Here is a 27912-nt window from a genome sequence, read left to right as displayed (position 1 = left end):
ATTTACCATCTGTCCCTTTACAGGGAAAGTTTTGCCAATCCCTAGGCCAAAAGCAATAAGACAAGGAAAAAAAAAGAAACTGTAAGGATTGAAAAGAAGGGAAAAAATAGTTATTCATGGACGATATAAGTGTCCACACAGAAAATCTGAGAAATCTATAAGCCACCAGAATTACTAAGAGCAATAAGCGAAGGAGCTATGCACAGGAGAAACTTATTTTTTAAAAAAGTAGTGTTCCTATCTGTCCACACACACACAATAGAAAACTTAATTTTTAAATATCTATTTACAACAGGAATTAAAAAAAAATAATGCCCAGGTATGAATCTAACAGAATACACATAAGAGCTTAAGGAGAAAAGTATAAAATTGTATTAAGGGACATGAAAGTATAAGACCGTAAGTAGATTAATCACAGCAGGTATCAGTTTCTCTCAAAGGCAGTATGGTACTGGAACAGGAATACCTACATCAGTGTAAAGAACAAAGTCCAACAACAAACCCTCACACATATGGACAGAAGATGGAGGGGGCCTTACAGATTCAGGTAGAAAGAACAGACTCTGATGAATGGTACAAACCAAATGGCCGCCCATATGGAATGTAAAATGGATCCCTACCTTATGTCATAAACAAACAAACAAAAATTGAGAAGGAATAAAGACTGAATGGAAAAATGAGAGTGAACTTTAAGATTAATATAGAGGAGAATATATTAATAATCTTGTGAAAGGAAAGGATTTCTTGAAGTACAAAAAAACAAAACAAAACAAACCATACACAGAAAACAAAAACCCCACAAACCATAAAGGACTAATAAATTTGGCATTTAAATTCTGTAAAATAAACACTACACACAAAGTTAAAAGACACGTCACATAAAATTGCCTAGAAATTAGAACTAAACACACACACACACACACACTCGGGCATATAAAACTGGTGAAACATATGTATCAGACAAAAGACTGGAATTCAGAGTACATAAAAACTCCACAAATCAACAGGAAAAAGAAAAAAAGCCCAACAGAAAAATGAGCAAATTATATGAGCGAGCAAATCACTAGAGGCCACCTAGAGGGCCCTGAGCAGAGAGGGCAGTCAATAAGCAGAGGCCAAGTCCACAAAGGAGAAGTTGCTGCAGGCATGTAAAAGCTGGGCCTTGGGTAGAAAAGTCAGGAGATATGAAATGAAACATGGAGGTATCCTATCACTTCCACTCCCTCAAATTCACTTGGCAGATCCTGGCAGCTAGAACTCACGCTCCACCAAAGAAGACACAGCCCAAGGAAAACCTGGAGTAGGATCGTCCCATGATCACCCCCACTGCCTGCCTGGAAGGCGGCCCCTCAGCACCGCTCCTGCTGGGTACCAGCTTGCAAAGGTGCTACCTCATTCTCAACCTTCCCCCAAGCAGCATAAGGTCATAAGGGTGACTGACTCCCCTGCAGAGGGGACCCTGTGGAAGAAGACAATGTCTCCACACTCTCTAATTGGGCAAGCGAAGGCAGAAGTGGGAAGTCGCCAATTCCTGGGCAGCCATATAGTCTAAGCTTGGCACGATTCTTCCAGAAATGGTTCTGAAGCGTGGAGCTGACCAAGGTGAGCACCCGGGAGGCCCTCAGAACTCACGGGGAGAGCAAACAGGCATCTACGGCTAGGGCTCCTGCCAAGTCTCTGCCTCCTCCGTGCAAGTGCTCTGCAAACTGTCAAGCCTCACACATACATGAGCTCTACAGATATTCTCAGTCTCATTCATTCATTCATTCATCCCATGATGTATTAAGCACCTACTATGGGCTAGGTGTGCTGTGCCAAGGTACTAGGATCCAGCAGTGAACAAAACCAGCAAAAATCCTAGTTACGTATCAGTGGAGAAGAGGTACACAATAAACATACTAGATAAATAAACCACATGGCATGCTAGAAGGTGGTATAAGAGTCATGGGGAAAGCATAGGGCAGAGGAGGAAGATCTAGACTGGGGAGGCACACTGCAACTGTACAGAGGGTGTGCTTGCTCACTGAAAAGGTATACAGCAGAGGTCAGCAAACCTTTTCCCGAAGGGCCACACAGTGAGTATTTCAGATTTCACGTACCATATGGACTCTATCAGAGCCCCTCACCCCTGCCACTGTATTGCCAAAGCAGCCACAGTTAATAGGTAGATGAGTGGTTATGGCCATGTTCCACTAAACATTTATTAACAGACTGGGTTGGGTGCCCTTCTCATGCTCTGTAACTCAGCAGCAAGTTTTGGGGACGGGAATCGTGCTGCTTATCCCCAGTATGCTCAGTTGATCATAGCTACCAAATGAGGGAAGGCTATTTGCATTCATTAAATATTTACTTACTAAGTAGCTATTGATTCAGTGACTACTACCTTGTATGACTGGTGCCCGGCAAACAGGACTCAATGGAAGGCAGTGGGGAATGCAGCTGTTACTTCCAGGACCCGGCCCCATGCCTGACACACAAATAACAGACGGAGTAACGAGCAGTGGTTCTAAATCCAACTGTAGGTCAGGGCCAGGTCTAAAACCCCTGAACTCAGGTGCACAAGGCAACCAAGTTCAGACTTTCTGGCAACTCTCAGTAGTTACATACAAAATCAAAGGAGCACAGCAGGCCTTAGTGCGGGGGGAGGCCAAGCAAGCAAGCCTCAGAGCGCCAACCCATCCCAACCCACACTCCACCCACCCCACCCCCCCGCACCCCACAAGCCCTGTCAAGAGGGCAGCGCTTACGTAGAATCGCAGCAGAGCCCCATCAGAATTGCAGCACCAGGACCTCCTGCCCAAATATTCATGGGCTGTGTTGAGCAGCATGAGGGAGGATGGGAGCATGGGCGTCTCTGCCATCACTAGGGAAAGACCAGACCGACACAGAGTTAGCATGGGGACATGTGTGGGAGCTGCAAGGCAAGTCTCTCCTTTGTGGGCTTTTCTGTCTTTACCAAGGTGGCCACTGATTTTTCTTTCTTTCCTTTTTTTATCTTTTTAAGTAAGTAATGAGTTGACTGGCTTTACTAAGGCAATACATGCTTCTCAAAAAAACAATTCAAATCATACAAGAAGACATAAGGAATGCCTCATCCACCTCCATATAACCACGCTGACATTTGGTGGACATCACTGGAAGCATCCCTCTGGGCACATATGAAACATTTTCAAACAGAAAGATAAATAATTTTTAACAATGAAACCCATACTACATATACCATTTCTTCAAAATTCTTGTATGTAGGCCTATGGGAATATTACGGAAGAAACACAGAATGACCAAGTTTCAGTTAAGTGTCTGTTCACCACTAGAACTATTACTAGCTCCTTAAATATCCTTCTGTGTGTTTGAAACTCTAGTCCATAACTCACTAATGGGTTGTAATTAGCATTTTTAAAGAGGACTAGGATAGAACACATGACAGAAAACACCAGTGGGGCTCACACCCAGTAGAGTAAGGATTCTTTCATAAAATTTGTTTCATACTTTTTGACCATCAGCCAGCCCCAGTCAAAAAGGTATGAAAGGGGGGCACCTGAGTGGCTCAGTCACTTAAGTGTCTGCCTTCAGCTCAGGTCATGATCCCAGGGTCCCAGGATGGAGCCCCACGTTGGGTTCCCTGCTCAAAAGGGACTTGCTTCTCCCTCTGCTCCTCCCTCCCCTCCCCCTACTCATGCGTCCTCTATCGCTCACTTGCTCTAATAAAAAAAAAATAAAATAAAATTTTTTAAAAGGTACGAAAGGCATGGATTTAAAACAAACAAACAAACAAACAAACAAACTCGGAAAATCATGAAGAAATTAAGCCATACTGGCCCTTTGGTTTCCATTTTCAACAGCATCAAATGATTCTATTATACAAGATGGATGATAGCTTGTAACACTTCCTTTCTCCCCTTCTCCCAGTGTTGTTGTACATATTAGTTGTAGCACCTCAAGGTTTGTAACACTAACACTGTTCCGAGTCCATAATTAGCACAGTTGCCTTCTCTCAGTTCCAGTTCTAAATGGATTTGATGCTCATCACAAATTCTTGCCCGTGGCTTTTCCACGCCTGACCAATTTCATTCTGACTCATGTTGCTTTACAGACTTTACCCTCCAGTGGTGTTTTTAGAAGCACCCACAGAAGCTGGAATCCCTGTTTATAAATGTCTGTGGCCGCTATTAATGACAAACAACTTGGCCAGATGTCCTAGCTTGCACCATCTTTCCTGGAGAACAGTGTAGACTTTTAAATAGCACCTCAACTGCCCTCAACACAGCTAGGGAGAAATCTGAAATGAATCTCGTGTTTTATCCTGTGAAGACAAATTGCCTTTTCAGTTTAGAAATCTAAAATATCTTTATTTTTTAAAGTAGATCCTTAACCCGGATATACCTTGCTATGTATCAATTTTTCACGATACTGCACACTTTGAATCTGCACATTGTTTTTATTACAGAGAAATTAATGTTATTTCTGTGTTTGACAGCGGGTTGACTGCTTGTCCTATTTCACTGCTAGAGTCTTTCCATCAGAAGCACAATCTACCCTCACAAAGGACCACCTGTTTCCCACACCCATCCTTCTTGTCAACGCTTTTAGCTCTGATTTGTATCCCTGGTTCTAGCCAAACTCATTCTGCTCCTCGCAGTCTGGATTATTAGTTTGTATTGGTGAGGCTTGGTTTGCAATGTTTTCCCTTAGTTTTGCAACTTTCCTTTTCATTTCATTCTGCTTATTTCGTTTAAATTTTGTCATAAGTGATTTCTTGTGCAAATCATTACAGGGCCCTGACTTTGTTCCTTGGTGTAAGTTTTCTTCCTGTCTGAGCTCATCTATTTCTTTTTCATCCCCCACACAGGGTTGGGGGCGGGCTACAATCTGCCAGCACACTTGCCATGTCACTTCTCTCTACCCCAGCATTTCCTCCATACTACGCTTAAGTACTCTAACATATGACGAATGAATTTTCTGGGGCACTCTCCCAAATATAAGGTCAATTTACCCTTTCCTTAAAGCCATAATTTTAAAGTAGGTGCTGCTCTCAATCCACTTTTCTGTAACCTGTGTCTGCGGAGGTAGAAGGGAGATCACACTGGGCTAGGGCCACACACAGTCCTCGCTAGGGAATCTGGATTTTGTCTTCTCTCTGAGATGCCCTTTAAGGTAGGACTGGCTACCCACTGAGAGGAGTGGAGTCAGCAGATAGTCCCCAGTTGTCATCTCCTTCAGGGTTTTCTGTAGCTACAGAGATGCACCTCACCCAAGGCCATGCACTTCCTATAGGAATCCCTGTGCAGTGACTGAGCAAGATGGGAGTCTAAAGACCGGCTACTTGAGGCCAACATGGGATGACAGCTCTGATGGGCCCCTCTGGCTCCAGAGCTGCCTGCCAGATCAGGCAAGGCCTGGGTCAGACCTGAAGCACAGATCAACTTCCCTGTGCTCTATCCTGCTTCCTCTGCCATTAGCAAGTAGTGATTCCCAATGAACTGGCTCAGAGAACTCAATATGACAATGTTCTACTCTACACCAGGCCCCTCACCACCCAACCAGTAATGTGCTTCATCCCTGGACCCCTTCCCTCAGTGAGGTCTGGTCACTGGAAGGTGGCAGGGCCCAGGAGCCCTTCCTGTCTCTGCCAAGCCCAGGGTGATATGGAGGGGCTTCCCTGCTAGCCTGCTGTCTACAAATGAGAGGACATTAATAATATTTCCCAGGATTTTGCCCAATTCCCAACTTCCCTCAGCTTTCTTACCAGTGGGAGAGGAGGGGACAGGAACCACACCTGCTGCCAGTCTACCAGAATCTTGGATTCTTTCCCTTGGCCTATCCTCTTAAGTTGATGGCATTCCACCATCCCCTTTTCCTTGTTTGCTTACCAGCAGGTTTTTAAAAACTGTATTTTGTTTGTATAATTAATCACAGGGGAAAGGATACTCTTAATTCAGGAGTCTTTTGTATTATAAGAAAAACAATAGACATAGTCATAAACCTTAATTGTTTTTTTCACCATTAAAACCCTTCTGGGGGAAAAAAAAAAACCCACCCTTCTGGAAAATAAAAAGGTACCACTTGTCATGAGCTCAGAAGATACTCATCCTAGAAATTTATCCAAAAAATCAATTAGGCAGAAGCAAAAAGGTATACATGAGGTTCACTGAAGTGTGACCTATAAGAGAGATATGCTGCAGGCATCCTGAAGGGTCAGCAGGGGGAATGGCTCAGTAAAGCAGGACACCTCTCAACAGCATTACAAAAACCACAGAGCAAAACCAAAACAGCTTCATAAAACAGCGCCTAAAAGCCTTTCTCAGTCTGGCCCTTCCTGTGTCCAACCCACATGGCCCAGCTCTCTTGCATCCCTGCTTACACTGCTCCATTTCCCCAGTGTCTTCCTCTGCCCCTGTTCTTCTCTCAAACCTCAGCCCGATACCAACCCGCCCCCCTCCCCCACCCCGGGCAGCTTGAGGCACCCTTCTTTCAGCAGGCCACACTGGCTTGGCACTGTGGGTGTTCTGGTCTGTCTCCACCCACCCAAATCTGTCAGAGTAAAGTGCCTTATTCCCAGAGGTCTGACATGCAGTGAGCAGTTGACAAGAATTGGGGGAGTTAGAGAAGTTAGAGAGAATGAATGGAAGGAAACAAACTACATGTTAACTCTGGCCTTTGCTAGGTCATTGGAATAGGGATGACTTTCTTTATTTTCCACTTTTTTGATTTTTCAAATCGCTGAGGAAAAATCCCCAATTAATTTAATCTGAAGCTTAGTTGAATACATAAAATTCATACTAAAATTCAGCTATATAAAAATTTGTGTCATTGGCCAAATCTAGACAGAAAATGCAAGAACATTCTACCACATGGTAGAATGATAGGGAAACTTGTTTAAATGTCATTAGCTGCTATTGTTAATTCTTCAGTTCACTGCATTTCCCACCACTGCACTGACCTGGCTCAAGTACCACTTCCATGAAGAGTCCTGGGCTTGCCCTTTTTGGCTTCTTGCTCATAACTACTCATCATTTAGCAACCCCATGTGCCAGGCACTGATTTGACAAATGATAGTTTTATTATTTCATTTTGTCCTTAGAACAACACTCTGAGATAGGTACCATATTGCCAGCAGGTACCTGGGGAATAGAGGCTGAGAGGTTGTATGACTTGCCCAAGGTCACACAGCCAAGATGTGACATTGGGGATGTGGAACCTGCGCTCACTCCCTACTTCCCTCCAGCTGCCCACACTCCTGCCCTAACGGGCTCACACCAGCAGGGGCCAGAGCGCAGTGATTAAGTGCAAGAGCTAGTGTGTGGCTGCCCCTCTCACAGGGCTGCCTTGGGGATGAAAGGCATAAGCAAGCGTGAGACTGCCCGGAGCAGCGTCAGCACTCCTTGTAAGCACTCGCCGTGCTATCATTCTGTGCTGCCACTGGCACCAGACATGAAATAGCACACACCCACTGCCTCTTGACCTCACTGCACAATGAGCTCCCTGAAGGAGCTTCTGCTTCTTCTGAGCACCACACAAAATCCTGTTGACTGAGCCCTAAGTCCACTCAGCACCTGGACAGGGCTGTCAGGGCCTACCCCCACCCAGACCCACTCCCTGGCACCTTCATCTGCCGGGTTCTGGAGCTGCTGCTGGTGGCAGAGGGAATGGAAGGTGTCCTCCTCCTGCCAGATGACCCGGTGCAGGATGATCCAGGGCAGCACTGAAGAAACATGGGGCTCCTTGGGCTCCTCCTGCACAGCCATGCTGCAGTCAATGACCTGGGAGAGGGAGAAGAATAGGGGGTGTCACAGTTGGGCCAGCTGTCCCTCCCACCCTCTGGGATGACTTATCAGGGCAGAGGTCGGGACATGGACCTAGAGCCATTCTAGCACATCATCAGAGTCCCAGGGTGCCCAACAACAGAGTTAAGCTCAGGCATCAGAGGAGCCAGCTCTGACAGTCCTCCCTCATGTCACATGCAGTTCCTGACGCCCTCAGCACCTACCATGTGCTGGGCCTAAGCCCAACGGAAGGGTTACAGAGGTGAGTAGGGCAGGGCAAGTTGACAGCAGGAAGAGAGCCACAGACAAGCCACTCAAGAGTTAAGAATCAGGGGTGCCGGGACGCCTGGGTGGCTCCGTGGGTTAAGCCGCTGCCTTCGGCTCAGGTCATGATCCTAGGGTCCTGGGATCGAGTGCCATATCGGGCTCCTTGCTCAGCAGGGAGCCTGCCTCTCTCTCCACCTCTGCCTGCCTCTCTGCCTGCTTGTGTGCTTTCTCTCTCTCTCTGACAAATAAATAAATAAAATCTTAAAAAAAAAAAAAATAATAATCAGGGGTGCCTGGGTAGCTCAGCTGGTTAGGCGGCTGACTCTCGATTTTGGCTCAGGTTGTGGTCTCAGGGTCATGAGACTGAGCCCCACAGTGGGCTGCACACTCAGCGTGGAGTCCACTTGTCTGTCCCTCTCCCTCTGCTCCTCCCTCTGCTTGCATGCATGCTTGCGCTCTCTCTCTCTCTCTCTCTCAAATAAATAATATATTTTTTTAAAAATTGGGAATCAAAATCAGTATGGCTGCTGCATTTAAGGCAAATGAGGGTCACAGTAGGGTCTCAGAGGAGGGGGTAGGGACAGAGGAGAACCCTGAGGTTTCCTGGAACAGAGGTGACAACTCCAGTTGAGTGGCTGTGGTGGAACCAGCACTGAAGAGAACAGGAGTTGGTAGCAGAGGACAGGCGTGCAGGCAGAGGCCCAGAGGCAGCCAAGGAAGCAAAAGATGAGTAAAGGAGGCTAGGCTTGAAGTCATGCACCTTGGGTGATGGGTAATCCAGAGGACTATGGTGGGTTGAAGAGAACGTAAAGTACACTGGTATTTCCACGTGAGGGTGATGGCTGCACTGGGAGGGTAGATGGGGCAAGGAGGACTGCGGGGAGCAAGCCGCCATGGTTCAAAGAAGAGACAGCAGTGGCCTGGGCTGAGGCAGAGCACTACACACAGAGAGGAGAAACAAAGAATGGGGACATTAAGGATGGGGATTTGGCAGGACCTGTTGACAGCCTGAGTAGTTGTTACCAGGAGAAAGAGCTTAAGGAAGGTTCCCTGCTATGAAGCCCACTGGACAACATGGAGTATGGGGACCACCCCTTGCGTATGAGAGCCAGGATGATGTGGGGTGGTAGAGAGCCCTGGTGGGGAGAACAAGGGCCTGGGGTACCAGCCCCAGCTCCACCTCCTGCTCACTGCACACACGTCAGGGCCTCCTGCACTGAGCCTAATTCCAGCCCTTGGGGATGGGGGCTCTGGAAGAACCCTATGTTGCCCAGTGCTTAGCAATCTCCACCCCTCAGACCCAGCCAGCCCCAGGCAGGTGTGTAGGCAGTGCACGATGACACGCCACCTGAGGTGCCCACTTCCTACAGCCAGAGCAGCCAACGCATCCCCTTGGGGTGCCTAGCTTGCAGGAAATCGGTGAGCTATGAAGAAAGGGCATGTCCGCAGGAAGGAGTGGTGGGTTACCTGGATGAGGTTGTTGGTAAGTCGGGTGAGGCCAGTGGAGGAAGACGATTCCTTTAGGATGCTGCCACTGCTGTCAGCCGAGAGCGCCTGCTCAATGCCCAGCAGCAGCTGGGTCACTGTGGCCACCCACTCCTCCTTGGCTGCAGACTCACTCGCATTCACCATCTGCTGGACAGCCTCATGCAAAGCCACATCGGAGCACTCGAAACACTGCCGGTGGTCCTTTAGCCGAAGCAAGGAATCCTGAGCATGGGGAGGGGCAAGGAAGAAGAGAAGGAGGAGGGCATACCATGAGAGGACTGCGATGGTGCTCTCCATGCCTGGTCCTCAGGACTGAGGGGCAGGTAGCTGGGGACAAAGACACGAGGGAAGTCCAAAAAGAGGGGAAGTGGAGGCTTTCCAGAGGCCTTGAGGCATCTGTGAGGGCAATCACAGCATGGCGGGTGCCAGTCAGGGGGCTTTCAGAAAGGAGCTTGACCTCTGCACCTCTGCTTCCTCATTTATAAAGCTGGGACATGGAGGAGGCCACAGAGCTGGCGAGCAGCCAAGGTGAGACTGAGTGACTCCACCACCTCTGTCAACTCTCATCCTGAGCCACCGTGTCCGGGCCACCTAGTCACACACTCATCTGGTGCCACGGCTCTGAAACAGTTTCAGCAGGGAGGGACTCTCTCTGTGGAGGAGGGTCTGAGCAAGGGCAGAGCAGAGGCAAGCAGCCAGGCAGTGCTGAGGTCTTGGTTCTGAGAGGCCCGCCCTACCCAGGTGCCCAGGTGGAAAAGGCACCAGGAGCAGGATATAAGCCGCCGTCCCTAGCACACTCAGTGCTGCGCCTCGGCACGTGCAGGAGCTCTCAGTACACCACACTATTTTAAAATCTCCTCTTTGGGAGCCATCTCTTTTTGTGCAGCTCCCTTTCCTTTTGCTCTAGAACATAACCCACTTAAGGCCCTCAGTGTCAGCCACTTTCATCACCATGCCTCTGTGTGGGGAAGCTTGGCCTGGCTGTGAACTGGCAGATCTGGCAGGCGGCCTGTTAGACCAGCAGGGAACACCTGCTGCCTGGAGCCCCGTGAGGCTCTGACCTCGCTGCAGCCGACGCCTGGCAGCAGCTCCACACAACAGGCACAGCCGCACTCTCCGAGCTGACGCAGACAGGGGGGCCTAAAACTGTCTTTGGGATGTGCTGCGATGTCTGAACACAGATCAAAACCACCCCCAATTTAAAACCTCTAATTGCCAGGAAAACGGAGCCTGTGTTTCTTTAGAAAAAGCCAACACTCTCTAGCAGGAGGCCTGAGGCATGAAGGAGCCTAGAATCACAGACGTGGAACCCAAAGGCCCAAGCTGACCCCTCCTGATCAAACACCAATCATGCGAGAGGCAGGGGCTTATTGTGTAGCAAGATAAAGATGACAGACCAGGGAGTGCAGCCAGCGTTGCCATGAAAGTCAGGGACAAGACAAGGACCCACCAGCAGTGCTCTAATGGGACATAATCCCCAGTGCTCAAGGCTAGAAAGAGCTCAAATGCACAAGAATAACTGCCAACAAATGAGGAGACCAAACTGCGCTGACTGGGCAACATGGTCGTCTACCCCAAACAAAGAGAAACTATCAGAAAGAATGGGAATGCAGCAAAGTGGCTAGATTGAAAACAAACATGCAAATATTGATAGGGTTCCTATAAACCAGAAATGTACAGCTAGAAAATATAATGACCAACAAAAAGATCTTGCTCAAAGTAGCAATCAAAAATACCAAGAACTTAGAATCAATTCAACCAGAAAAAAACTACACAATTATATCGAAGAACATTCAAAGCAGCTTGCCTAAATAGGGAGAGAGAGCCATCATACTGCTAGAAGATTCCAAATTAGACCCCCTCCACAGACAAATTTCATAAAAGTTAGACCAAGCACAATAAATGCAAAACTGACACCACCAGAAGAAAACAAAGGCAAATACAGTTTTTATCTATTTGTTGACATGCCTCTTGTCTGCCTCCCTTTCTAAAATAGAGGTTTAGCCAAAGGGTGCCTCTCTCCCCTGTTCGGTGCCAGGCACACTATGGAACTTAATCCATGTATGTGGAATGAGTAGACGAATATTCTCTCAGTCTTGGAAAGGATACCTAAGCATAATGAACAAAATCACAAACCCTTAAAAATATCAAAATATTTGACAAGATAAAATTCAAAACTCTTATATGTCCAAAAAAAAAAAAAAGGTCACAATTTAAAAACACACTGGGAAAAAAATATTTGCAACTTTTGAAGAAAAAAAGATTAATAACTTTAAAATACAAAGATTACTCAAAATCAGTAAGAAAACACATCCCCTCAATGGAAAATCGAGGAAAAATCAACAGTCACTTATCCTCAAAATAAAAACCATGTCCTTTCACAGCACTTGGCCCAGGCCTCACCACACACCTCTCAAGTACTACTCAATGCCCATCCAACCCACCAGCAGAGCACCTTGCCACACGCAGGGGTTCTGGACGATAGCAGCAGACTGACATCTGAATACTGGGCCATCTTAATAGGCCCAGGGGGGCATCTTCTCCTCACCTAATGGCCTCCCTGGTACACCCAGCCATGTCTCTCATATGCAGCCACGCTGGACACTCCTTCATTCCCTGCCACCCACCCCTGCAAGCCTGCCACAGCAACTGGGGTCAGACACATCTCATCCCTTGATTTCAGCACAGGCCAGCCTGACCCTCCTCTTCCAGGAACTGGAACCTCCCCCTTCCTGTCTCCCACTCTCCCTTCCTTCCCAGAACCAACTCTCTCCTCCCCTTGTACCAGGATGGAGATGCCTCCATTTGCTCCTACAGCCACACCTCTTCACTATTTCCCAATTTAAGAAAGTAAATTGAAAAGTCTCACATAATGGGAGCAAAAAGCCTGGAAGAAGATTGGGTTCTCTTTCCAAATTGAAGGGGAAGGACCCAATAAGATAACAATCACAGTAAGAATTGATTAGTGTATGAACCATAAGAGACAGGACACCAGACCCCCCCCCCAATGCCCCTAAGCACATCGTGTTTATCACCATCCATGTTTATCATCCAACCCCACGCTTCCAAAGATGGTGGCACTGGTGTGAGCCAGCACACCACATGGCGCTTGCTACATGCCAGGCATGGTGCCAGCACACACTAACTTGTATAACACCTACAGCAGGCCGTTGAGGGATGGAAAATGGTTGTCTCCATTCTAGAGATGGGGAATCAAGGCACAGAGAGACTGAGTAACTGAATGGCACCAGGCAGATCCTGATGCCCCGTGCTCAGTGTTTACCTCCTGAAGAAGGTAGACTTGGAGGGAGTCGAGAGGACACATGGCTTCAAACACCACAGTGGTATTCTTTTTTAAAAATCAATCATGTGACTCTACACGGGTATTTATTTGGTCTTGACTATACTGTATAGTTTGTCCATTTTAACATCTACTCAAAACTTAATTCTAAAGGTAATACAAAAAGGCAGATGAACAAGCAGGTGGATCGCTGGGTGCCCTGATGACTATTCTCCCTTCCTCATTTGCCAGGCAGATGTTCTGATTCAAGCATGGACTTGTCCTGAGCCACACAGAATGCTGGAACCTGCTCTCCTAGGTTCCAGCTTCCCCCAGTCTTAACCATGTGTTCTAACTAGCATCTTCCTGGGTGCCAGTCAGCAGTTTTTACTCCTGCTTTTCTCTCCTAGGTGCATGTCCTTGAGGGCCACCTCAAAGCCTTCAGAGAAGAAACCCACAACCAAGCAAAGAAGGTACGAGGTCAGGGCAAGGGGGACCGTGGGCAGCACACACCTGCAGCAGCAGGAGCTGGGCTGGCCTCTCTGGAATAGAAGTCATAAACTCCAGGTGTTTAGCCCGGTCAAAGCCACTGGTACACAAAGTGGGGCGAAGCAGATGCACGACGGCCTTATAGTCCCCAGCCTCGTAGAGCCGCTGAATCTCCTCCAGGGACTGGCACCGCTCCAGTGACTTCAGGTTCTTATCAATCTGGAAAAAGCCCAGACATGCTGCCCAATGACAAACCCCTCACATCCTCTCTGAATCTGGCCAGTGTCTGCACTCACTAGACCCAGATGAGGAGTACGAAAGTAGACTCTCTGTTAGTACACCAACATTTACATTAAACAATAGCTTTATAAAAAGTACTTCTATTGGGGTACCTGGGCGGCTCAGTCATTAGCGTGCTTCTCCCTCTCCCTCTCCCTGCCACTCCCGCTTGTGCTCATGCTCTATCAAATAAATAAAAAATGAAATCTTTAAAAAAAAAAAAAGGACTTCTAGTAAGGTCAAGGCACTCAATTCTTTTAAAAACAAACAAAGCAAAAATTGGGGTGCCTGGCTGGCACAGTCAGAGGAACGTGAAACTCTTAATCTCAGGGTCATGAGTTTGAGCCCCACCTTGGGGATAGAGATTAAATACCTTTGAAAAAATAGCAAAATACAAAAACTACCCCAGAAGCAGAGAGGTTCCAGATAATTCTCTGCCACAATAGTTGGACAGCAAACCAGACTGCTGGAACTGAGGAACCAGAGGCCACTGGAGACTTGGGGGAGCCCTGGTCTAGAGGCTGAGACACAGCATTGACCCACAGAACTCTCTCCTCGCAAGAGTTCTGCTGTTTCCCCCAGAACGCAGGTACCAGGGGCACTGCACTTGGCCTTGCCCAGAGAATTCTGTAAGAGTCTGAAGGACAGTCAGCTGAAGTGGACATGTCATAGCTGTGGAACTGGGTGGGGTCTGAGGCTGCACAGTAAGAACAGGATCAGAAACAGACAGAGCCTGACATACATGCCCCATACTGCTGACCCAACCCACAGTCAGACCAGCATTGCAGGCTTCTACAGCAGTTTCCCTCTAATCCCGCTAGAGCTGCTACAGCACGTGGCCCAGAGAGCTGAGCAATGATCATTCCAGATCTTGCCAAAGGCCTCCCTCCATCTCTGACCCCTGCCACCTGGATGGGCTTTCCCTCAGTATGTGTGTTGGGGGGGTGGGCTTGAGTCCAAGGTGCCCTTGTGCCCCAGAGCTAGCATCTCCCAGGCTCCTTCATCCTCTCCTGAGAGGTAGGAGCCCTGCTCAGCACCTGGACTGTTCTCTTGCTCCACGGGGACATGGCAGGCCTGGTCCAACTCAGCCAACCCAGAATAAATCTTTGACCAAGAAAACACAGTTAAATAACTCCCACTCACCTCCTCCAAGGAAACAACAGAATCATTATAGAGGTTGGGCAGGCGGATGACGATGTCTCTTTGCTCAGTCCCTGCCTCAGCCTGGATGGCAGTGGAGCTCTGGAGAAGTTCTGTGCAGATGTCATAGTTCTCCAGGGCCTGCTCCATGTCTCCCTGGTCAGAGGAAAAGCAGTCAAAGGTCAGGAACAGAAGGAAGGAAACTCCCTGTGCTGTGCCAGGTGCCTTACCTCCCTGATCCCACTAGACTGCAGGCACCAGGAGGGCGGTTTTATCCAGAGACTGCTACACCCTCTAAAAGGGTTCCTGGACACAGCTGGAGCTCAACAAGTATTTGTTGGACAAATGAATGATTACTTCATACCACAGTTCTAAGGGAAGGTATCATTAACCCTATGTTGCAGATGAAGACACTGAGGACACTTGAGGAAGGCTGAGTGTTTGTTCAAGATCATGAGCAAAAAAATAGCCGAGCCAGGATTAGCAGCTAGGCCTGTCCTAATTCCAGAGCCGACTAAGACAATCTTACTCATTCCACCACAGTGTACTGGGCACCACCATGTGAGGTGATAGCCAGTCCACCCTGGCCATCTAGACCAGGCTCTGAGGGGAAGCCTTCTGAGAAGTCATGCAAGATAAGTGGTTTTCCCTTCTAGAAAACTCTGCATCCATCTGTGCACTCATTCAGGGGCTCTCAGGAAAACAAAGGCAAAGGGTTCAAGAACCCAAGGCAATCCTGAGTGTGGAGGCCTACAGGGTGCACAGAAGATCCCTTCCAGAGTTCTGTGGTCATGCTGATATGCTGTTCAAACTGGGGGCCATCCTAGGTTACCTGAGATCTCAAGCTTCCCCACCACATCCCACTTCCTCCTCCTGAGCTCTGCGCCAGGCAGGAGCCATATGTGCACCTGCACACATATTCTCCAGAGTACATCCAGCTCTCTTCCCCCAGCTTTGGGGCCAGGGAACCAACCACAGAACCAACCTGCAGTGCCAGGAACCGAGCCTTCAACCAATAAACACGGACCACAACTCCAGCCAGCCATCCTCAAACAGGTCCCGCTGGGGATGAGGCAAATGACAGCTGCAGGAGGTCCCCCAGGAAGTGGGTTCCTGGGAAATCAGGCCCAAACCTGCCATTCACCACACCAGCAGGGCAGTTCCGAGGAGACACTGTAAACCATTCAGGCCAGAACAAGTCAATTTCATGTGCACGTTCCAGACACCCTTCTGCTCCCTGGAGCTTGCCCTTCAGCCCCACCACACCTGCTTTAGTGTCCAGGAGTACCCTGAGCCCCTTGGAGCCTTAGAGCCCCTCAAGTGGCCAGCATCAGAGAAATCAGGACAAACCAGACAGAGATGGAGAGACCCCAAAGGCCCTCATTTTATTTACTGAACTTTGTTCACCAACAGTGGTTTAAAAGTCAGAATGATACACATCATCTAGAAAAATTATTGGGACACATAAAGTGTCAGGTGATGACGAGAAATCTGAGATCCTACTTCCTTCAATCCTGAATAACAGAAAAAGCAGGCAGGTGGCTCCTCTGGGGGCTCAGCTGTAACTACTTCTTGAGCATTCAAAGGATTTCTCGGGGACCCTGGATTTCCCTAGTCCAACAAGCCAACCCAGGAAATGTGCCCACTGCAGATGGAACTCTGAATTCCATGACTCAGCCTCCCCACTCCTGTTTCCTCCTGGCTGCTGAGGGTTAGGAAAATTACTCCTACCACAGAATACAGAATGCCTCCTACCTGCAGAACTTCTGCCCTTGGTCAGCAGCCACTGGTCTAGCTGGAGCTCCATGCAGGAGAGAGACTATCAGCATCCATCCTGCAGGACAGGCACCAGAAGGTCAGGAATGAAGTCATAAAGAAGGCACCAAAGGGTGAGGCTGGGATGAAATGAAACTAAAACTTACTTTGATAAACATATAATTCTTTCTTCAACCTACTTTCCATTTTATAATCATGGCTACCTGCCAGGACATAAAAGAGGCACATGGGTCTATACTGGCATAAGACTTGGGAGGAGCCAGAGACCTGACTTCAGTCTAAGGGACTGCCCTACGGAAGGGGCAGCTCTGTCACCTGCCAAATGTCAGACCAGATGCTGCAACCGTACTACAGCCCTCAAGCCTCAAAAGTAGTTGGGTCAGGCATCACCTCCAGAGTCACAAGTAAGCTGAAGTTCAGCAACGAGGAGCCACCTGCCAAGTGGGCAAAGCTGAGAAATAACCAACCTGATTCATCTGGAGACCAAAGCCTCACCTCCTCCAGCCATTCCACACTGCCCCTGGGGAACAGGCCTAATGAGCAGCAGCTGGACACAGTCCCTGAGCTGTCCTGTGGAGGGAGCACAGGCTCACATGGCCCTTAGGACCTGTCAAATCCCTGAGCTCTTCTGCCTTCTGTGTCCCCAGTCAGAAAGACCAACCCGAAGGGCTCTAAAGGCTCCCAGTGCACCCTCCCAGGCATCCAGCCTTCCCCCGTAACAGGAGAAGGGGGTCCAGAACATCCAGTGTTCCCTTGAGCCTCAAGAAGCTCCCAAGTGGAGGAGCCTGGGGTGCAGAGTGCCGTCAGCGGGGAGGCTGAGCATGGGTCAGCCCCCTAGTTACAGTGGCCCCACCACTTCCCGAAGCAACCTATTTAGCCTCTGTACTTCTGTCTTCTCACCCGCTAAAAACACAATTTGGTAACATTCCCTGGCACCTGGAACACAGCCGAATGTTTCACTTTCTCCCACTCTCTCCACTGGCTCTCCTCCATCTCAGTAAGCCACCACAACCAACCAACCCTGTGCTGGGGACAGCCCTAGAAGCCCTGTCCCCCATCTCATTCCCTCACCTCCGCTTACAGCTCATCCTATAGGCTGTACCTCCAGAACCTTCCACTCCACTGCCACCGCTGACACCTCACCTGCAACAGCCTTCTAATGGCCCCATGCCCACTCTCACCTCCGAGTGGCAGCCTCCACTCAGCCACCAGGGACCCCTCTAGATACAAACCAGTTCCCATGACTCCCCAGAGGCCCAGGTTCTGGGCCCACAAATGGATGCAACTGAGAAGGCTCAACATGACAGCAACCCCATACCCACAGAGCCCGCCCCCCCCCCCAAAACCTGAAGAGGCCCCCCGCCCACCTGACCTTGATGTGCTTATTGCTGCAGTCCCTCAGCAGCGGGTTGGGCAGGCTGGTGCTGTGCCTCCTCCAGCTGTGATAGATGTTGAGCACCACCTCTGCCAGCCCCGGCGGCCACCTCAGCAGGAACTTGTGGCCCATGCTCTTCAGGTAGCGCATCATCAGCTCCAGGGTGCCCCCCATTGGTCAGGTTCTCCAGCAGGAATGCATGTACGTCCTGCTTCTCTGCCCAGGGAGGGAGAAACAGCTGACTGGAATGAAGGACCTTCCACGCCAGGGTCTCCGTTTCCTCTGGGAGAAGAGAGAGGGCAGAGGCGGGCCGGGCCCGGGCAGGGGCAGCGCCAGGAGAGCACCTGTGGCCTCCCAAGGGGTGGTGCTCCCCCTGGTGGTCCCCAAGCTGGCTCCAGCCCTCACCAGCTGGAGCAAGCTGCTCTGAATCTCCAGGTCTGATGTGGGGACTGAAGGGCCAACCTGCAACGCGCTGCCTCAAGATGTGCACTCAATAGCCAGGTCACGTGCACGGGACTTGCAAGCCATGCCCCCAGCTTCCAACCTGAAGCACACACCCTTCAGAGAGCACAGTCAAGCATGATCCTAGATATTCAGCAGATCTCCCCAACCGGACCACATTGCTCAGGCCCAAGACAAATCCAGGAAACCCCTGACCATGCTTTAAAGATCACCCCAGAACCATTTCCCAGAACAAAACCTAAGCAGGCTATAGGATAATGGGAAGAAGAATTCCCAACAGTGAATGATCAAGCTGCTCAATTCCTACCAGATTCCATGAATGTAGCCGAGTCGTATGACAGTCGGTGAGGCCCGATGCTTGGGAAGCTTTGGAGTTTGGCTTCTGACTGGACTTCGTAAGTATTAAACGGGTCATCTTCCTCTTCTGGGTCCAGCTTCTTAGCCTGCATGGAACACACCAAATCACAAAGTCATACCAACACATTCTGACATGAGCACTGAATTCTTCCAATTAGAGAAATGAATGAGCAAGACAAACAAGATTGCCAATCAGTGAGATGAAGGGGTCCGAAATCCAGGCCTCTGGGAGGCTCTGCTCTTTCCACACCTTTCTGAGCTGGCATCTAACCTATACCCTCACTCATTCATTCATTCCACCACAGGACTTCAACTGAATTCCAGCTGTGAGTGTGACAAACCCTGCCCACAGTAAGCTTACCTTCTAATGGGAGAAAAAGACAATAAACAGAACATGAAACAAAGAGTGCAAATAAGGACCAACCACCACAGAGTGCTTAAGCCAGAGGGTCACAGGGCACATTCTTTGGAGAACTGAATCAGGAAGGCCTCTGAGAGAGAATCATGTCCATGCTACAATGGAGGAGGAAAACGGGCTGGCCATGCAAAGCAGGACAAGGACAGGTAGAGAGGCACAGGACAGAAGAGCACCAGGGAATATTCTAAAGAACGAAAGGGAGCCCAGCAAACAGGGAGAAAGTGGAATGAGTGGAGTATGGGGGCACAAAAGGCCCTTCTGAGCTTGGGCCCTCTATGGCTCTGTGGCTCCCCACAAAGCCCTGGGCTGAGGAGGATGATTCTTTCAGACACCTCCCAAGGACCACGTTTTGGCCATCTGGTAGTTTCTCCTCAACCAAGCAGCCCTGGGGCATAAAACATAAACAGGGCCCTACTGGATGGCTTCATTTATTATGCACACACCCCAGGGTCACACACTCTGGGCACGCGCTCACGTTGCTCCTACGTGGCCATTCAAAGAAGCAGACATGGAAACCAACAATTAAAATAAAGATAAAGAGGCGCCTGGGTGCTCAGGGGTTAAGCCTCTGCCTTTGGCTAGGTCATGGTCTCAGGATCCTGGGATTAACCCTGCATCAGGCTCTCTGCTCAGCAGGGAGCCTGCTTCCCCCTCTCTCGCCTGCCTCTCTGCTACTTATGATCGCTTTCAATCAAATAAATAAAATCTTTAAAAAACTATAAAATAAAGATAAAGAAGATAGAAAACTTCCACATAAGAGGGAAAGAGCAGCGCCTGCTAGCTCAGTGGGTACAGCATGCACTCTTGATCTCAGGGCTATAAATTCAAGCCCCACACTGGATACAGAGATTACTTCAAAAAATTTTAGGGCACCTGGGTGGCTTAGTAGGTTAATGTATGCCTTTGGCGTGGGTCATGATCCAGGATCCTGGGATCGAGCTCCACATCAGAGACCCTGTTTCTCCCTCCCTCTAATACTTCCCCTGCTTGTGGTCTCTTGCTAATAAATAAATAAAGAAATATCTTAAAATAATAAATATTTTTTAAATATTTATATTTAATATTTAAAGAAGAAAGAAAGAAAGAATAAAGAAATATCTTAAAAAAAGAGGCTAAGACTCTTTCTTTTTTTTTTAAAGATTATTATTATTATTTATTTATTTATTTGACAGAGAGAGATCACAAGTAGACGGAGAGGAAGGGCCAGGAGAGAGGAGAGAGAGGAAGCAGGCTTCTTGCCTGAGCAGAGAGCCCGATGTGGGACTCGATCCCAGGACCATGAGATCATGACTGAGCCGAAGGCAGCGGCTTAACCCACTGAGCACCCAGGCGCCCCAAGGCTAAGACTCTTTCATCAGGGCTGAACAGAAGATAGAAAATGGGTCACCAAGACCCTGGCATCATCAACCATGGCCCCATCCTGCAGCTATCCTGAAGGGAGACCTGCTCCTGGCACAACCTGAAGAGGAATTTATCAGAGAGCACCAATCACATCCTCCACTTACAGAGAACAAACCTGATTTTCCAAGCACTTCACTTCACCCCAGAAAGAAAAAGAGGCAACAATAGGCGCAAAAATGGATTCACAATCCACAAAGCTTCTGGCTCCTCCTCTTGCATGTGGATATTATCACCCCTGAAAATAAACTGTCAAAGGCCAAACCACTGAAGACTGAGGACTCCTGTTAAAGATGCATACTGAAGGGGCACCTGGGTGGCTCAGTGGGTTAGGCATCTGCCTTCAGCTCAGGTCATGATCCCAGGGTCCTGGGATTAAGCCCCACATCAGGGTCCTGCTCAGCAACCAGGGGCCTGCTTCTCCCTCTCCCTCTGCCATTCCCTTGGCTTATTCTCCCTCCCCTCTGTCAGTAAATAAAATCTTAAAAAAAGAAAAAATACACACGTGTTTACCTTCTAAACTCCACTCCAGAAACTATGAAGGGATTAAAAGATACAGGGGATAGGAGAGAATGCCCCAGCAGACAAGAACATGTTCACCAAATGTCAGATGGCAGCAAGATGATGGAGCCAGCAAGAAACAGAACTGCTCTCTCCACTCAGCTAAGGACAGGGGAGGAGGCATTAGGAAGCCCATGTACCACTGCCATAAACAATGGTGGCCAGGAGGGTTCAGGAATCGGAGGCTCTGGAGGGAGCTGGGGCGGCAAGGGCAGAAAGCAGGATCGCTGGTGAAAACTGACTTAAGAAGCACAGGCACCAGGCCCCTCCCAGCTGGGGGCAAGCCTGGACTCTTCTCCTCCCTTAAGGCATCTCTGCCAACACTAAGAATGGTGAAAGCAAGGGAAGATTTATGAGCCTGTCCTCTTTCCTCAGAATTCGAGGGAACCCTACTGAGCCTGGAGAACACAAGCATGCACACTCTTCCTGAAAGTGGAATGGATGCTACCTTTGTGGGGTTTCCCAGAGCTTGCACCCAAGCAGCAGCAGCCTTAGGTCTCCCAGCAAGTGGATGTCTATGTGTGCATGAAGACATGAGTGAGTGGCCTCCAGCTCAGTGATCCATCCATCTCCTGAGGGCCCAGGGAGTATCTAGTTCTCTGAAAGATGTTTAAGTCATAGTTCCTACCTTCAGGAAGTTCAGAGGGAAGAAAGGTGAGAAAAACCCCACAATCCCAATCCACTGAGATCTGTGCTTTGGACACTGGCACAGATGTTATGGGAGAACAAAGGAAGTGCCCAGAAGAGAGGGAGGCAATGGAAAGAGAAACTTTATTGGTGGTATAGGCTGGAGGTTTGCAGGTTTGCTTGTTTTCACAAATGAGAAAAAGTGCACGGTACCTGGATGGCAAGAACTTCATCAGAAGCTCCTGGAAGTCTACCTTCTCTTCTTTCTTGCACTTGGTGTTTCGGACACGGGCAGACCGCCGCTTCGCAGTCTCTCCACTCTCTTCTGCAATCTTCTTCCGCTTCACTCCTTTCTTGGATTTATCTCCCCCAGAAACATCACCTTCAGAAAGAGTGCAAACTGAAATCTTACAAGGGGCAGGGATCAGAAAACACACTACAAAGGCACATCAGTGCCTCTAATCTAACTCTACCAGCGTGTTTCACGGTCATCTCTGATGTTCAAGAAACCTCCCATCTTTTCTTTAACAAGAGTCCTGAGGAAAGTTAATTTCAAACTCAAAACACTTGACTCACACTTTGTTCAAATTCCCAGAACCCATAAGCCAGATCTGAAGATTATGTTCCTTGGCTACAGAACACCGAGGTCTCCAGCAGTCCCTCCTCCCACCCCCACCAGCTGGCTGTGAGAGCCTCTGGTGCCTCAGTGCATGTACTTGGGAACGAAAGAGCAAGTGGCAGTGACACTAACTCTGCCCACCACCCAGCACCTTCTGAGCATTCAATGACAGGACGTGAGGAAGAGCATCATGAGAATTACAAGAAAGCAGAGGAGTGTCATGTATGGTTAAGCAAAAAATGAACAATCACATACAAGTTCATTCAGAAACTCGTTTAAGGGCCAGAGTCTTTTATTCAGGGACACAGAAATCAAGAAAAGGCATGGGAACTGCTGTCTGAAATTTTTTTTTTACTACTTCATTAATAGTAAAAATCAATAAAACCACCAAAAACTATACTACCACATATAGTGGTAACTCTGCTGACTTTCTCAAGGTCAAAACACTCCAGTTTCGGTGCACAACAGTGTGGTGCTACAGGGCACAGCCAGCAGGAGAACAGGACCAGTAGGGGACCCCGCCAGCTCCCCAGGTACCAGCAAAAAGAGCAACCCTTCCATCAGGACTTAGCAGCCAGGAGTTTAGGAGTCCCAAGAAGCTGCGCTTCTGAGCTCCAACCCCAGTCCCTTGGGGGTCTCATTGCTGAAGGGACCCCCGACCAGCCCCAGCTCTGGGAGCAGACTCAGCCTCTCCTGCAGAGCTGGCCCACTTAAACCCTGGGCTAGAAGCATCAGCAAGATCCATCCCTCTGGGGAGGCCAGGGCACCCCAACACTCACTCCTGCCCTGCAAATGGGGCCTCCCCAAAAACTGACCCCAGGACCTCACCCGCAGGGACTCCAGTCTCCAACAGGCTGGGACTGTGCAGTGGGAAGCTGGCCGCAGCCACGGAGGCATAAGAGAGCACAGGTTCTGCCACAGCCACAGCCGGGCTGGTGGTGACAGGGCTTGGCTGGATCACGCTGACAGGGGCCACCACCACAGAAGACACCATAGGCTGGCTGGGGTCCTGGTAGTCGGACAGGTCGATTCTCTTGCCAAGGCTGGGCCGCAAGGGCTCACAGGTGGTGAGGTGGTTGTACATGGCCAGCAGACTCTCTCCCAGGCACTTCCAGCTGCAAGGAGAGGGTCACCACACCTGGTCAGCGCCCAGCATTGGATGTTCCAAGCCCAGGGCCAGCTGGCCTGTGGAAAGGCAGCAGTGATGGCCCCATGGCTACCATCCCCATGAGGGCAGGCTGGAAGGCTCAGGGTTTTGTCGTCACAGTTATAGACAAAATCCTGCGTCTAACACACTGAGGTGGAACAGACCAAGCAGGAACAGGGCCCACAGCCTCCTCCCCTCACCCTGGCACAAGGCCTGAACTCAGCCTCAGGCACCCTCAAACTCCACCAGGTAGGCATGAAAACGGACTCACTTCAAAAGCTCCTTCCCTACAAAGTCAAATTTTTAAATCATCTGTGAGTCCCCATATGCCAAGATCATGGCTATGTTGTATGCCTTGTGATAAATGTGTCATGTGTGTTTTACTGTGGTATGGCATCTTATGTTGTAGAGAGTCTCTTGTTTCTCTGTTTTATGTTGTGTTATATGGTATTCTGTGGTATGTATGGTGTGGTATGATATATCCGTCCATCTCTGAATGGCTTACCATGCTCTCAGGCTAAAAACCACACCCTCAGCCTCATTGTAATACATGCCTGACCTTGCCAACTGGCCTGGTCTCATCTCACACCCCACCCTCACTCCTACCCTCCCACCATGCTAGCCTACTTTCAGTTCTGCAAACAAAATCAGACCCCTGCATAACACAAGACTTTTGCACAGGCTTCTCTCTATCCCAAAATGAGGCCCTCACCCCCAACCGCAGCCTCTCTGCCTGGTCAATGCCACTCCTCTGTCAGACGATAGCTCCAGTACCTAAGCCTTCCCTGACCCCCAAAGCAGTGCAGACCCCATTATGAGCTCCCTGCAAGGTGCTGTGCTCCTTTCCTCCAAGGGCTCATCAGCTTGGGACATGTGCCTTTTCTTCCAGGTGACTGACTACCCTTCAGATCACCCCCAGAGAGGGACCGCACCCATCATGCTGAGTCCCCAACACAGGGCACAGTGCCTGGCATGAAGCTGGCATCCAGTAAATGCTGAGGGAAGAATGAAAATGGAAGTTTTCATTTCCTAGAAGGGATCTCCTACCTGCTCTTTCTCTGTCTTCAGTAAAGGCTACATGCACACGGGGAAGAATTCGCTCATAGCTGGGTTATGTCTAATGCCTTTAGTACACAATTTCATTCACTCGTGCCTTGTCTAATGGGCAGTGAATAGACCAAGGGGTGGCAAACCGTGGCCCACAGCCTGTTGTATACAGCCCACAAGCTAAGAGCCAGCTAAAGGATTGTTACACACAAACCCCCACCCCAAACACACACACCCCCCCCAGAGGAGAATACACAACAGAGATGGTACCTGGCCCACAAAGCCTAAAGCATTTACCACCTGGTTACCTGTGGGACAAGTGTGCCCTACAATAAACTGTGGTTATTTCAAGAGCCTGACCCCTTCCCTCCCAGAGGACTCCACACTCTTCCTCTATAACCCAATCGCAGACTTCACTCCCAAGCAAGGTTTCCTCCAGCCAAGCCCATCTCCCTCATGTTTCCCTTTGGCCTTCCCCCGGCACAAGGGCAACCATGACACCAGTTTACAGCTTCTCTAATCCTATCGCCAGGATCCTCTCCAGCCATCTCCAGTATCCTCAGGCCTTCCCCCTCCTTCACTGTAACAGGGAGGAACTCAGGGTTCTTCCCAAACTCCCAAAAAACCTCAGCTAGGGAGCCCACACTCAGACAGTTAGATGGGGCTCCTGACCCATCTAACAAAATAATGGGAAGGGCATCTGACAAGAGTCTGAGAGCAGCCCCAACTTCCTGACCATGTCAGGGTCTGGGCGGGAAGACATTCCTGGGACACTCCACATGTGGAAATACACAGGCAGCTGTACCATGGATCAAAGCCAGCCCCTCCTGAGTGGGTGCAGAAATGTTCTGTGCTGGCCCCCAGCTGTTCTTTGTCACTATCACAACAACTCTATAAGAGAGGATTGCTCTCCCTGCTTTTAGGGAGTGGCATGTAGCATCCCAGGGTCATCCACTTAGGGGTGCCAGGACTGGCCCCAGGTCTGTCTGATCCAGGGTGGGAGCCAGAGACCACTATGGGACATCTCTGAGTATGAGAACATTGCTCTCAAGGCATGCTAAATTCAAAGATTCAGGACTCAAAGCCAGAATTTCAAAAACAAAAACTACACACCAGATCTCACTAAGGGGCTGAATGACCCCAGCTGTGGGAGGCTGCCAATACCAGTTTTCCCTTCCCTGGAGGGCCTCTCATACACTGTGGGACTCACAAAGGCTATGCAGAGGCCCATCCTCCAGGGCACCCTGTGTGGCCCTGGAGGGACAGCAGGAGCTCAAGAGCCATGGAACCCACACCTGGGATCAACTCCAGACTCTCCATTCACCATCTGTCTGCTCTGAACCCCATTCCCGCCAGTCCAGTGATTGGCAAACATTACTTTCCTTTTCCCCTCTGGGAAGGGCAGACCAAGAGGGGGCACACAGGGATGTGGCAGGTGGCTGGCATCAAGAATGGCAAGGGCAAAGAGAGATTTCAACTGGGTGTACTCGGGAGAGGCCTGGCCTGCCTCCTGGAGACCAAAAAGTGTGTGCGCACCTCTAGGTGTCTGTCTGGTATGCACCAGGCCCCCTCACACCGTCAGCCCCGGGGCAGGCCTCAGGGCCTCTCCCTCCTATGCAGGGCCCACCGGCTGACCCAGCAGCCCCAGGAACCAGGACAACCTACGTGAAGAAGGGGATGGGCTGCACGAGCTTCAGGTCTGGCTCCTTTGCCCTCACGGTCAGTGCTTGCCGCTTCTTCCGCAGCCCCAGGGCCTCCTCTACAATGGCCTGCGCCTCAGCGGCGCTCACCGACACATCGTGGATTGACATGTCACTAAACCATGTAAGAAAGACAGAAATTACAATGTTACAAACTAGAGCCAAGGCTGAAATTTTACAGACGGGGATGCAGTTAAGTTAATACCCTTTAATCTGTATTAATTCTTCCTACAAATAAAACAACCCCCTGAGTCTGGCCTCTAAGGGCAGTAATTAGCAATCTTAATACCCACATACAATAGAAGTGACTAATACCCTTTGTTCCCTCTACAATTCAAAATTGAGCTAAGGGTTTTCATATGTTTAACAATATCACAGTAATGTCAGAAAAGCCACAGAAAAATAAAACCTTGCTATCAATTACCTATAGAGAATTGTAAAAGAATGTAACTCTCCCTTCCTGCCCAGCCCAAAAGTCATCAGGCTACCTAAGCTTGCCGAAGTATAGCCAAACCACAGAAAGGGCAGGGGCTCTGAGGCCTCAGGTGCCCTCACACAGACACGCCTCCACCTGAGGCAGCCTGGCAGTACCTGCCCTCCTGCCCTGGCTGTCCTGACCCCTCTCAGGCCTCTACCACAAAGCCACTTGCTTATGGATTTATTTTTCTCTTTTCTCTCTCTCTCTTAAGACAGTTAGCACATTGGGACAGATATGAACAAGAAATAAAGTCTTAAGAGGGAGAGACACAGAGATAAATAACCACTAACCCCTCACCAGCTGAGCTACAGGGGCCAAGGACCAGAGGATGGAGGAGCTGGCTCATTTGGAAGGTTGAGGGCAGGAGGCAGCCAGAGTTTGGAAAGCTGCCCAGAGGTGACCTGGGAGCTGGAACATAAAGGAGTAATGGCACAACAGGTGGAGAGGTGGGAGGCTGGCCTTCCAGGTGAGGCCATGAGGGAGCCAGGGCACAGGGACAGGACAGTGCACAATGGGGCCAAGCCTGGACTCTGTTGGGTACCTAAGGCAGTCTTCTCTGGGGCAGGGAGACATAGGAGGCAAGGAGAAGAACTAAAGGGGTCAAACTGTAAAGGTGCTCTGGGTGATGCTCTGAGCATGAGCTCTGTCTTGGAGGCAAGGCAGTGGTGTCAAAGTCATATCACGGACACTGAACTTGGGAAACACGTGGAAACAAAGCCCTGGAAAGGGAAATGGCGGGTGGTGGGCAGACAAGGTGGCCTGTCGGCTGCCACAGGCACCCAGAGGAGAGCTGGTGAATGTCAAGAGCTGGCAGGGTGGAGGGAAATGTGGGCAGCAGAGAGCCAAGGAGGCACAGCCATGATTAGGCACATAGGTAATTAATAGGCAAAGCAGGATCAAAGCCAGGTGAGGGGGTGCAGCGAGGGATGAAGTGCAGGGGCTCAACTGCCAGGAAGTTAGGACCTGAGAGAAGGAGGTACACAAGCCTCCTGATATCCACCAGCCACACACTGTTGGGGGAGAGGGGAGTGCAGAACCAGCATAGAAAGAGGCAGGACCCACCATTTAAGGAACATTCGGAGGGAGTCCTTCCGGAGACAAGGCTGTTCTTCAAAGATCTTTTCCTTGAGAACCAGTCCTTTGCTGTACCGACAGTCCTTCTCCAAAGCTTTGCATATGAAGTACAGACATGCTGGTAAGGAAAGAAACAACTGATGTCTGAGTGTGCACCCCAACCTCTG

At 49.5% G+C, this 27912-nt stretch overlaps 1 protein-coding gene across 1 annotated transcript in view; it reads right to left on the bottom strand.

Annotated features, from left to right (window-relative positions):
- The window catches only part of CABIN1 (calcineurin binding protein 1), a 158411-nt gene that overhangs the window by 98394 nt on the left and 32105 nt on the right, over positions 1 to 27912 (bottom strand). The window contains 16 exon segments of the mRNA XM_047696245.1: positions 2748 to 2863; positions 7604 to 7760; positions 9498 to 9740; positions 13312 to 13506; positions 14710 to 14862; positions 15692 to 15738; positions 15741 to 15771; positions 15773 to 15879; positions 16462 to 16540; positions 17855 to 18028; positions 18030 to 18073; positions 18627 to 18756; positions 21887 to 22062; positions 23128 to 23414; positions 26159 to 26308; positions 27734 to 27863. Coding sequence (XP_047552201.1) covers positions 2748 to 2863; positions 7604 to 7760; positions 9498 to 9740; positions 13312 to 13506; positions 14710 to 14862; positions 15692 to 15738; positions 15741 to 15771; positions 15773 to 15879; positions 16462 to 16540; positions 17855 to 18028; positions 18030 to 18073; positions 18627 to 18756; positions 21887 to 22062; positions 23128 to 23414; positions 26159 to 26308; positions 27734 to 27863 — 2219 coding nt within the window.

This window comes from Lutra lutra, chromosome 12, assembly GCF_902655055.1.
Source record: "Lutra lutra chromosome 12, mLutLut1.2, whole genome shotgun sequence".
Classification (NCBI taxonomy): Eukaryota; Metazoa; Chordata; class Mammalia; order Carnivora; family Mustelidae; genus Lutra; species Lutra lutra.
This window is presented reverse-complemented; position numbering and strand designations above follow the sequence as displayed.